General features: G+C 37.6%; 1 protein-coding gene across 4 annotated transcripts in view; it reads right to left on the reverse strand.

The window, feature by feature from the left end:
* Window positions 1–864: 864 nt before the first annotated feature.
* LYPLAL1 (lysophospholipase like 1) overlaps window positions 865–12,683 on the reverse strand; it is a 28,212-nt gene continuing 16,393 nt past the window's right edge. For all 4 annotated transcript variants that reach the window (XM_030035640.2, XM_030035642.2, XM_030035641.2 and 1 more), the window contains 2 exons: window positions 1,746–1,861; window positions 865–1,122 (listed from right to left, as the gene is read on the reverse strand). In XM_030035640.2, the coding sequence (XP_029891500.1) occupies window positions 883–1,122; window positions 1,746–1,861 (356 nt within the window). In that variant the 3' untranslated portion in view covers window positions 865–882. The remainder of the gene's footprint in view (window positions 1,123–1,745; window positions 1,862–12,683) is intronic.

The raw sequence follows: 12,683 nt of genomic DNA on the forward strand, positions 1-12,683 counted from the left end.
ACAGAGGAGTCAAGTATCCTGATCTTTTAATTTAAAATGTGCTCTTGCAGGCCAAAATAAAACTGTTGGCAAAAATAAGTTTCTACAGGAACACTGCCCAAAGAATGATTTCTTCAAAAACAGGATAGATCTTAACAGTCATGATAGCACTTTTTAATTTTTTTAAACCTACACTATAAACGGCACAGGGCTCAAGCAACTCACATAAAGCTAGATCTCCAAGTAACAAACCAATGAGAATGGGCAATAACAAGAGCCTGTGGTGTAGCTAGCTACACACAGCTACTTATGACTTTAAAAAATATAACACAAACCTCAGTTATTTTTTTGAGGTGACATACAACTCTGATTTGATGCAGGTTCATTCCTACATGCTGAAAATCCAACTGAAGCCAATATGGTTCCTCTCAGTGAACTAACTTGAATATATGCATGTATTTCTACAAGTAAAAGTCCATTATTTTAATAACTGGACTTTTTATGCTGTAATGCCATTAGAAAGACAACCATACCACTGTATGTTTTTCCATCTTAGAACACACACCAAAAGAAAAAAAAAAGTATCTGGGAAATTCAGAGCAATGCTTCCTGAATACTGTTTTGATTATTTAGGAATGGTTTTAATATTATCATTCATTATTTTCCATAGACTGACATGGATGTGTATTTAAAAACTGGACAAGAAAGCAGAAAAAGAAACCCATATGATAAAATGAGTGTTAACAGTCAGCACCATCATTTCACCACTTAAGTGAACTTTATGGAATATAACAGTGTCTATGTGAAGCTTGCTTATATAACGTATATGGGACACCCATATACATGCCATGCATGATCTTAAAATCACAAAAATCAGAAAGTATATGAAAGCTGCATCTTCTTTTATTCATTTGTCTTTGCTGCTTCAACAGGTAATTTCTTTACAATCCAGGTTTTTAGTTTTTCTATTTCAGTTCTGCTTAACTCATGATTAAGGTTCGGAAAAGTATGAAGTGATGCTGATACTCCCAGTGACTTTAGCATCTTGTTGGTCTCTTCACCCCATGAGTAGAGAACTAGTTCATCAGCAGTTCCATGACACTGAAATAATTCTGGAAGAACACTTTGATTTCTTTTCAAAGCCTGGATGGAGAAGAAACACTGTCAGATGCATCACTACAAATTTTAGAATAGTTACAATTATATGGTGACAGTTTACATAGCATTTCATTTATTAACCTGCGTTTTAGTGGTCATATTGTACTATCTCTACAAAAGGAAACAAGGAAATATTGGAAAAAAACCCTGCACTTCAGATTCCAATGTGCTAACTTGACAAATGATAGGGTTTACTTTAAGGTCTATATCCCTCTCCAAATAAGAGAAATAGAAAAAATTCATGACAGCAGATGGAGCCCATGAGTATTGTAATTCATCACAAATTTTCAAAGAATAGTTACAGTTACATGGAGTTCTAACAACTAAGGACAACATGCAAAGCATTTCATTTGTTAATCTGCCTTCTATTCTGACTTACTTTGAATAAAATAATTGTACTGTCTGTGCAAAAAAGCAACAAAATATCATGTAAAGACAGCTTTAAAGTCTCACTTCCCTAATAGTCTGCTTACCTATTTCCAGGAAACGTCATAAGTTTAGAATATTAATCAATTGCCTCAGATGAATAAACTTGCTATACTCAATTTTAATTATCATGTTTTTCTTTTAGCTAACAAGTTTTTCTGTAAAGTCTACCACACACTCACCTGGTAAACAGAAGAGTCTTTATTGAGAAAACTAGACAAAGCAAAGACTCCTGCCAGATCTTGATGAAACCTGTATGCTAAATGCATTGCCATTCCACCTCCCATCGAAAAGCCTCCTAGGATGCAACAAAAGAAACAAAGATTGGATTTTGCTATATGTCTTTGCAACTGAGCATGCAATTTATTTTTATCTTCAGACTTGTTTCTTTTATACACAATGCAATCAAAAAACATCTTGAGTAACATAAAGGTTACAATCATCTTAAATCAAAGCATGATTCAATTAAGAAGTTGGATAGCTAAAGTACTGCTGAAGATTCATTACTGCGAGAGAAGAAAAAAAAAAAAAATCAGCCAAAATGCCATTACTTTAGAAGCCATTCGTGCATGGTCCCTACCAGGTAGTTGAACACTGTGGCCATATATTCTCTGACATTAACAAAGCAAAACTCTATGAACAGATAATTCTCACTGCTTTTTTATTCAACTTATTTTTCCCCTAGGCTAGTAGCATTCACACATGAAAGATCTCTATCACTACTGCACATAATCAATGCACATTCACCACATTAGACTAGTACATAGAGGTTGAGGGTTTTTTTTTTTTGTTGTTACACCTTAGGATATAAAATAAGTAGGGTAAGATTGCAATGTACGCTACCTGAGCTCTAACAGGATCTCTGAATTAATGGCCTTCTGTATTCCATATGTCTCTTCAGCTACACTAATTCCTTATGCGAGATAATTCCTCAGGGATGATTTTTACATGACAAATGTTTATTCATTAGGAAAGAAATCCAGACTACTGCATTACTTCACAAGGACACAGTACATAGGCTATTATATCGACTGCATCCAGATAATGACTAGGGTGAAGAATGACTTGCTGCTGAAATCTCTTCTAGCACAGATGGCAACCAGCAGAAAGGTTATGACTGCAGCTCTACTTAGAGCAGCATTTGTATCCAGGGTACTGGTGATACAATTGGTTTGTGCCAGATGTTAATTGGTGTTAATTAACTGGTGTTAATTAGTTGCAAAATTCTGAGCCCAGACCTTTTCACACACAAGAGATGAATTAGGGATTGAAGAAGAAGTGCAAAAATAGTAGACAAAATACCAAACCATTTCAGCTTGTTATTGAAGCTATTACAGTAAGACTCCAGAATGGGAATGGCTCTTTTGCAAGGGCTACGTAAGCCCTCTGGGGTTGACTTCTGTGCTATGCAGAAGTTTGACATGGGTGCTGAACAAAACCCAGCCAGGAAGCAGTGTCACTGCAGCACCAAAACTGAGCCCAATGACACCCTGCAACTTTGGTACTTGACAGGATCCTTGGACCACACAGGGAATCTCTGATGCACACAAGCTCAGAGGCAGAAAACACTGCACTTTGTAAATATTAGTTGGGTCACGGACTGACTGTTCCTAATGGGGAATCCTCTTCCAGCAGTTTATCTGCAAGTCCCAGCAGGTCCGAGGCCCTTCTAGCTCACGCTCCATCCCATGTTATGACTGGAAGATTTGGCTGGATTTGTGTAGGAAATTTTCCTGAAAACACCAGAATAATCCAGACATGAAGTGTTTTCTTTCACCCACACATTATTTTTTTATTTCTGATGAATTTCTGATCCGAATTTCTGCTGAATTTCTGATTCTTCTTTCTACTTACTGTCACCCTGTAGTCTTAAGAGACGATTATGGCCAAAAGCAGTAACTGCAGGTTCCTGACTTACAGAACTTGAATCTTAGGGAGAAGGAGCAAGACCACACAATGTCAAAGACTGGAGTCTTGCTTTCCTTTTTCAAACAGAGTCCTTAACTGAATTATGAGAGCTGTATCCTCAAAACCAGGAGATATACCTGGGATCCCATAGCTATGCACCCAAGGGCCTGATAATACCCTGATATTTATCTTTGGTAAATAAAGCCAGGACCTGCTATTTACCCTATGAATCAATCTTTAACCAGTTCAAAGTTAAATGTAGCATGTCTAAGTGCCTAGTGGCAGTTCAGAAACAAAGGTAGTTGAAGAAAAGTAGGAATGAATGTGGTAAACAAGTTCAGAGCACACCTTAAAAACTCAGAGAGCTCACATCACCTGTAATTTTGAATAAATGTATCTTCACAAAAATAAAAATATTGAAAATACTACTGCAAGCCTTTCATCTGCATCACTATTTCCTATCAGAGATGTTCTCATCACATGTAAAAGAATGCTACAATGAAAAAAAAAAAATTGCATGTCATAGTAATCACAAAAATTCAACACCGTTGACCCCACATTCAGAGAGAGAGAAAAATACAGCCTTCTGAGAAAGTATATAGAATACAACAGCTACGCAAAGTTACTATGTAAACAACAGTATCTAGCACTGAAGTTTCCTTTATTCTCTTCTGTGGAATCTCATCATTTACTTCTTCATTTCCTTTTGATCATCCTGAATGACGCTGGCATCCCCAAACCCCAAAAGTAGCACTTACACTTTAAGAGACCATTTTGCATTTGCTTACAAATAAATACATATGTACTTTGTCCACATATAAAATGAAGTCCATTTTAAGTATTTTAGAATACAGGGGAAAAAGCTGCATTGAAAACTCATTACTAGTTTGTAAATGATTTAATCTAAAATTTTGTACCCAGTTAGTCACCATCTGGCAACACTATCTGCAATTACTCACCAGCAGTCTTTGACAATGCAGTCACCTTCTGTTTAGAAGAATATTAGGTAATGGTTCTTTTATGTGGCTCATACTACTATGAGCGAATGTAATACAAAGGACTAGTTCTTTGAATTTAGTTTTCCAGGGGAAAACCTGAAGTTTATCACTTGATACCACAACAATCTCTGAGTAAATGCCGTATAGTAAATGCTTCTGGAACAACAATTAGAATAAGCACTTGTAGTTGGAGACAATTGTTTTTTTATTACAAGTATTTCAGTATAAGTGTAAATTTGACATAACACATAAAAGACATGCTCAGTCAAGACCTTTTATAAGAATTCAAAAATTTTGGATTAAAGAAAAATAAGAGGCAGGTATAGATATTACACAAAACACATATGAAGTGACAGAATGTAAGCAAAACACAAAAGTACAAGTATGCTTATGTACACCAATCTCAGCATAAAGAATACGTAAACCTCAGAGCATTGCTAAGCAGATTGTGTCATGAGTGTTAATCAATATAAAAAATGACACAGCAACATTTCAACCTTAGATGGGCAGAACATAGCAAGCCATTCACTTGAGACAAATCTACTTCCAAGAAGTACAAAGGGTATGTACAGAAGTTCAGAATTTGCCACTAGGTTTCACATAAAAAGTATGTTCATTTTCCATTTTTCCCCTTTTATCTATTTTGAAAGGGATCTGTGATTAATGCTTCAAAACAGTTAAAAAGGGTTGGCTCTACAATGTTCAGGATACCAGGAAAGCATCTAACTATCTGCATTAACTTTCCTGCCTTAAAAAGGAGGTTTATGCACAGGCGAAAATGTAAGCACATACAAACCAGACTCAATTAAGTAAAGCACTTTTCTTTCAGTTGCAAAGAAACTTAACTCAAGTACACATTTATGACGTCAAATCTGCATCTGTGTAGTGCTGGTTTCTAGGCAATACCCTTTTGCAGTGAGAAGAAAGCTCCTTGTAACTTGCTTTGCTAGTTGAGAAAGATCTGCTGAAATCACAGGATCATCACACTTCCAAATTAAAGAATTTGAATCAGAAGGAAACTGCCATGCAATACTTTACTAAAAAAACCAAACCAAAACACCCACCAAAAACCCACCATTCTCTGCTGGAATATCATTTGTAACTATGTTAAGGTAACCCCAGCCATACAATGATGTAACACAGAGTGAACAGAGACTGAATTTCTCATATGTAATTTATTCCTGCTTGAATAAAACAGAAACCCTCATCACAGCTGCCATTTTTCAGTGATAAAACCTTCTTTCCAGAGCTTGTAAATGGCCTTAGGAGCCTTTTAAACATCAAAGTGTATAAAACCTTGAGCTCACTTCTGCTAAAGATCTTGATTTATATTAATTTGCTCCTCATTTGTATCTGTCTGAAATGATAATCTGGTCCATGATGACACTTCAACATTATATCGAGTTCAGGAAACCAAATATTTACCTACTGTCAAACTTCAGCTTTATTCATTTCTATGTATTTGGTCTAACAATGTTTGGGTTTGTATCTCAGAAAATGACCAACTTTATTATCTGGCACAAAGATTTCTTTATTTAGTCTCTCCCTCTTATGTCCTGTATGCATGAGAGAATGCTAAAAACTCTGCCTTCTCCCCCATGCTCCTGTTTAGTGCCTGCAATGACCTATTCCTGAGTTCAGAAAGCTCTTTAGGTTTTCATTCTCCTTTACAGAAAACACACTTCTCTAACACACACAGGTTTGACATAGCCGATTGCTTCCCAAGTCATATAGATCTGACCGTAAAATGCCTTAGTCAATTTGTTCTAGATAGTGATTATGGACTTAAGAAACAACAAACCAGATCACTTTTTCGGTCTTCCCAGTATAATTTTAAAACGTGATCAAAGCTGTTTTCCACAGTAGAAATCACAGCCATAGGAAACAAATTTTAGTTATTAATCACATTTAACACATGAATTCTGCCATCTGCATTGAGTACAGATCTTCTGCTAGTTGCAGAGACAGACCTTGAGCTCTTCTCCCATGAATTTGAGTGGCAGAGGTAGAAACTGCTTCATTACAGCACAGAACCAAAGGAGGAAGAGGAGAAGCTAAGCCCCAGACTTTGATGAGATAAAGATTCGGACTTGGGTGTAGGGGTGGGTTTGGGGGTGTTTATTTTAAGCAGTATTTCTTCACTAGTTTCTCTCAAGTAGTTGTTCATCTTCCCTGTATTTCTTCAAATTTGTCAGTACAGCTTTGGTAACAAAGTGGCAAGAGATGAATGCTACAGCTTAGAGTGCCTGTGCACAGACACACACTCTTCCATTGTATAAGGCTACATCAGCACAGTTAGAAATTGTCTTTGCCCATTCTGTTATCATCACAATACATTACATACTCTTGCCTCATTTTCTGTCCATTCTCCCAGCATTTTTCATTCTCAATTTCTCTTTTCTTTAGATATTTCAACTTAAGAGTTACTTTAATCAGTTTGTCATCAGGAATTTTTCCCTAAAGCTACATTTCAGTTTACTTTCTGCTCTCCCTAGGGACTTTCTGTGATTTACCTTCTATTAATGGTAACAGCAGAACCTTGTTCTACACATCATCTGCAAAGAAGCTGACTTTCTGTTTTTGTTTCTTCCTTTTTCATCCATGAATGGAAGTATTATATACATTTAACAGCATTCATATATGAGTATCAGTGAAGAGTACAAATGCCAGCGGAACAGCAAACTCCCTTCTCCACAGAACTCCCTGAACACTGGTCCTGTGTAAGTGCTCAAACATGTACTTTGTCTCAAGTGAATTTCCTCACAGCAGCCATTTTCTCTTTTTAATCTATCCATGAAACTTCACTAAACACTGACCTTACACACTAGCAGAACTGCAATGAATCGTTTCCACCTTTGATAGCCTTTTTATTCTGTTTGTTACTCAGTAACTGAGGTCTTTACAAGAACAAAGCCAACTTCCCTTGGGTGGCTCAGCCGCTTCCTCTCATTAGGAACATGAATCGATTTGCTACCCAGCTTTCTCCCCAGCCAAAACACATTTTGAAATGCATATTTAAGTGGTACAGGTTTTACCACTTTCTTGTAAAAACAAGTATACAATAGTTTCTAACGTATCAACTTGCAGTAAAACCAGAACGAGTCATGGGTTTATTTTCAACTGATATGGGTAGTAAGAGGGGAACCCAACATGTGTACCTAAGGAATCATAATTTTTAGCACTAAAAGAAAAATAAAATCCACGAAAAGTCTCAAATAAATTTTTACTATGATGTTACTCTATCAAATCTATGGCTTGCTTTATTTACCTAGTGTGTTTTCTCAGTTGTTTCTGAGGATAACAGCACAACACTTACCTCTCATTTTTACAGTCAGCATAACCACGTAACATGGAAAAAGGAAGAGAATAACCTATTCTTTATGCTCATGGTATTCATGATTTTAAACTGAATCACAGAAAAGAAACTAGAAAATAGGCTCTCTAAATTGAAGAATAGTGAAGCACAGGAATGGGTTGCCTTGGAAAGCTGTGAACCTTCCATTAACGGAGATCTTTTAGAAGTCAGAAAAGCAATGGTAAGGATTTGCCTAAAGAGCTGAACCTGCACTAACACATGAAGATGGATTAGCAAATGTTGTTAAGCCTCACTCTTCTATGGTCCTGTAGGCACAACTGTGAAGAAAGCATAGGTTAGTGTGCACCCTGTGGCATGTCTACACATGACTCTCAAAGCATTCTAAAAGCCCATCCATCCATTTAATTTTGCACTGAATTCAGGCATTTATTAAAGATGAGTAAGCATATGTTTTCAACAGAGTTTCTGCTAAGGTTAAAAAGATCAGAATTCGATTCACTTTATAATTCTTTTCTTCCCAAAGCTATTAGCTGATGATAACATGTGATGACAATATCAAGATTGAATTGGTTTTGGTTTTACTGCTGTGAGCCTTTTTACTCCTAATTTTCACTGTCATTTGCTAAGCCTGTCATTCACCACACAGATCAAAACTGAGAATGTATCACCTTTCAAAGACCCTCATTTCTAGATACATTAATATGGCCACCCTCAAGAGCTGGGAAACAAAGTGACAAGTGGTGGATCCTACTCTCTGGTTAAAATTATTAGCATTTGTACCTCCTACTGAATGATTTATGAAGGAAACAGAAACATTCATTTGTTAATGTCTCTTGCTTGTGCATCAGGAAGTATAAGAGTAGTAGAGATCCAAAAGATACATAAATGGCCAGTTCAGGTGCAAACGAACAAGAGGAGCAAACATTTGTCCCAAAGTACAAATGCAATGCAAATCTACACTGACGCACTGAAAATTAATGAAATGTTTGCTGGTATTATGGGGGAGATGGACTAACAGGACTGCTTTGAGCCCAGCATCTCACAGGCATAATTTAGATAAACCACAAAGCCACATAATGGGTGATAAAGAAAGATAAATCTCATCTGAATTGCAGTGACAAACACCAATATAAACCCATGAATTTACTTTGTGAGAGCAAGATAGTAAATGCCTCTAAATGAAAGACAACATATTCCTAATAAAGACAGAAGATACAGGATAGGATGAGCGACAGCAAAAGGCTTAGAAGCCAAAGACATAAAATACCAAGACTGTAGGTGAAATAGTTTGCCCAACGTTTTAACGATTTATTGTTGATTTTTTTATCTTCCCATATTTACAGAATCCTCTTTCTCTGCAATGTCAAAGCCAAGATATTTCCTTCCCATCCCATTCTCACACACACTGAGAAAGATGGAAATGCTAATATTTACAAGAAACACAGTGCTTTCATGTTACTTCCACCATGGTTCAGTAGCTATGTAAGAAGCCTAGCAATAAACAAAAAGTGGTTGTGTGTCTTGTGTTATTGTTACAGTACAAGGGGTCAGGAATCATGCATGTGTTTTTTGGCACAGAGTCAAATCTACAGGACTGTTATGGAAAGTTTATTTTCACTGGCTGCTTACACAAGTGACTACAGGTGGCAGAGACCAACAAGCTTGGATCAGCATTTCTGTACTACACAAAAAGTGACCTGTAAAAGTAGGAAAGCAGCACTAAATTAAGAACAAAAAAAGAGAACAAAAAGGCTGCCTTTCACTGAAGTGTAGTTGACTAAAGCGAGCACTACTGGAAAGCTCCAAATGTGAAGTGGCCATTTATTTCAAGAGCTTCTTACATATTCTTGAGTAAGATAGGTGGAAATTGTCAAAGATTTCAACAAAGTGGAGTATTTTATAGTGCACTATCACTATGCAAGCAGTTAAAAAAACCCCAACAAACCAAAAAACGAAAACCAAACCAACCCCCCCCCCAAAAAAAAACCAAAAACCCCAAACAAGAAAACAAAACAAAGCAAAACCACCACCACCTGAAAACTCAGCTTTAAATAGAAAAAGAAATTATTGTCCCACATTTCAAACTGTGGTTATTTGCTTGTTTAGCTAATTTAGCAATGAATTCAGGCATTTATAAAGAAGGAATACATCCAGTTTTTAAGAAGGGATACTATCAAAGCTCCAAGTGACAGAATTTGACTAATTTTATCATCCTCTTCTATCTCCAAAGTCAATATAAACCTACTTACAGGATTATTTGTAAGCAGCACTTTAGCCAGGAAGCACTTTAGCCAGGAAGACCAGTAAGAGTAACTCAAGAAGAATGTTTGGCTAAAGAGTGACTTCCGTTATCAAATTCTGGGGATGATATAATTATCTTTGAATAATTATATATTGCAGTCAGTCTCCCTTCCTTCCTCCTCTAAGGTCAGGGGAAATAGACTTCTGGCTCATTAAGGTTTACTTCCTTCAAAAGACTTCTGCATTAATAGGAAAGCAACTCATGAAACTGTCAGGAAATAGGAATGGGTAGATGAGCCGTGTACTACTGCGTGCTGGTTGTTACGCTAAATTGATATGGAGGTTTTAATAATAAGACTTCATTTACCTCCAGTAAATAAAGTAATTTAGTTCTTTAGAATTAGATTCATAGAGCAGCTATTGAAAACAAGGTTGCACCAATATTTTTCTTGATATAGAAAAAGAGGAGTGGCATTGCACAACCTGGACTCCATCCTCAGCTTTAGAGTTCTGCCCTACAAGCAGCCACTTGTGGATTTCAGAGCCAACTGTGCTACCTAAACAAACAGCGCAGGCTATAATTTCTTTCAGAACAAATGATCTTACTGTACCCACAATCTTGAGCCTTGTGGAAAGTCTGAATGGCTCCAGAAGGAGAATCATCCCCCAGAACACCAGGTGTTGGGCTTCTCATTTTCCACTGCTTGAGAGCCTGCTCCTGCTTCCCCTCTCTTCCCACTCGTTCTCCTTTGCACAGTGCTCCCTCAGATCTTGCCTTCTTATCCCACACCTCTGAGCTGTCAGCAGCTACCCACCTTCCTGCTTGCCTAACACCTCGCTTGCCCTCATCTAACAATATCTGACACTCATCCTCAGCCTGTAATTTCTAGTCCGCTATTCCATATAAAACCATAACCTTCAATCTTGTTACCTTCCTCATACTCATTTTGTTTTCTTTCCACTCATTAAAACTCCCACTCATTACAAAACAGACAGTCCCACAACCCAGTTCTCCTTAACCCTTTAACATCCATTTAATTCCCTGTTAACTACCTCTTCATGCAACTGCTCTGCTCTCTTGGCTTCTGTGACCCGCCTGAAAAGGCCCCCACCGCTCCTCATAGTCCCAAGTCCTCCAGTCTCTTCTCCCAACTCTTTTGTCTCCACTTTCCATAATAAGATATGTACCAGTATTCCCATTATGGATCTCCAACATGACTCAACATCACTGAATGCACTGAGGAAATATTCATAGCAAAATTTCACTATGGTTTCCTCTGCTGTAATTGTCTTATTTTTCCCTTCACCTCAAGAAGGCTGCCTCCTGCAACTCTACGGTACCAGCAGTCACAAATCCACTGTCTGCTCCCCACCTGTTACCTCAAGCCTCTTCTTCTTGTACCAGATGGATATTCCTGACTTTTTCAAAGAGAAATCTGAAAAGATCTGACAAGACTTAGTTCTTTGACATTCTGAGCAAGTGACCATATCTTCCATTATTTCCTGTACACCAATCTTTCCCAAACTCAGAAAAATTTCAGGCCACTCATTTCTCCTTTTCTAGTGGACATTACAGTTTGGTGTAGACATACTGACTACATCTTCATAACCAAACCTTGATCTCATATTTTCTTTTGATTAAAAATTTTATAAAGCTGCCAGGTGCCTTTAAAGAATTCTTCATTTCCTGTAAGAAACAATGCTAGAAGATGGGCAATTATTTATACCAAGTCCCATCTAAAACAACTAAGAATGTCACATTAGACTGACTCAGACTGATAATACACCCAACCTTTATGCACAGAGACCTTACAGGATCTCTAAGCGTCATTCTCCACTGTATCACACACTGGTTAATCATCAAAACCAGTGCAGAGAAGGCACAAAGTTCTTGGGGAAGAACACTTAATCTTGTGCAGCCACAAGTGACACGGTTCATTTTCCACTAGCAAATTTCTTCTGCATCCACATGGGTCCCCTTCTGCACTTTGGACGGAGCTAATTCAGGGCTGCCTTATTTTGCTTGTTGCATTAATATTAGATTCAACTGTGAGGATGTATGCACGTAGTGTCTGTCACAGAGGCAAGGAAACCATGCCTTATTCTAGAAGCCTGAAATCACAGCTCTCAAGAGTGAGAAAATAAGTATAATTATTTCTGATTTACAGATGAGGAATGCAAACACACAGAGATGGGGACTTCCAAAGAATCTACAGGCTGAAACAATTGGTGCATACCAACTTCCTTACTCTGCTTATGACTTGTAAAAGAACTTTCATACTCTGCAGTCTCACTAATTAGAACTCTCAGTTCTAATTTTGAAGGCTACAGAAAAAGGAGAAAAGCCTAGTAGCAAGTTGGATCTGTACACAGAACATCTCCCAGCTCACTCTACAGAAAAGCACCTGCATTTCTTCAGCCGTTTCCAAGCCAGCAGGTATAACACAGGAAAGACAGATCAAAGAGACTGTGCTGACAGCCATCCAAAACAATGCATTCTGCAGCCAGGGCAATGAGCCAGAAAGGGAAAGTAAACAGAGGCCTTCAAAGAGCAACATGGGGCTGGACCAAGAAAACATGTAGGCTGAATGGTAGTGGCTCCGCCACGCAGGATTTTGACGGCATGACTCAGTTGGCCATAAATTTATAAGTTCCCA

This window comes from Aquila chrysaetos, chromosome 13 (assembly GCF_900496995.4).
Source record: "Aquila chrysaetos chrysaetos chromosome 13, bAquChr1.4, whole genome shotgun sequence".
In the NCBI taxonomy this organism is placed as follows: Eukaryota; Metazoa; Chordata; class Aves; order Accipitriformes; family Accipitridae; genus Aquila; species Aquila chrysaetos.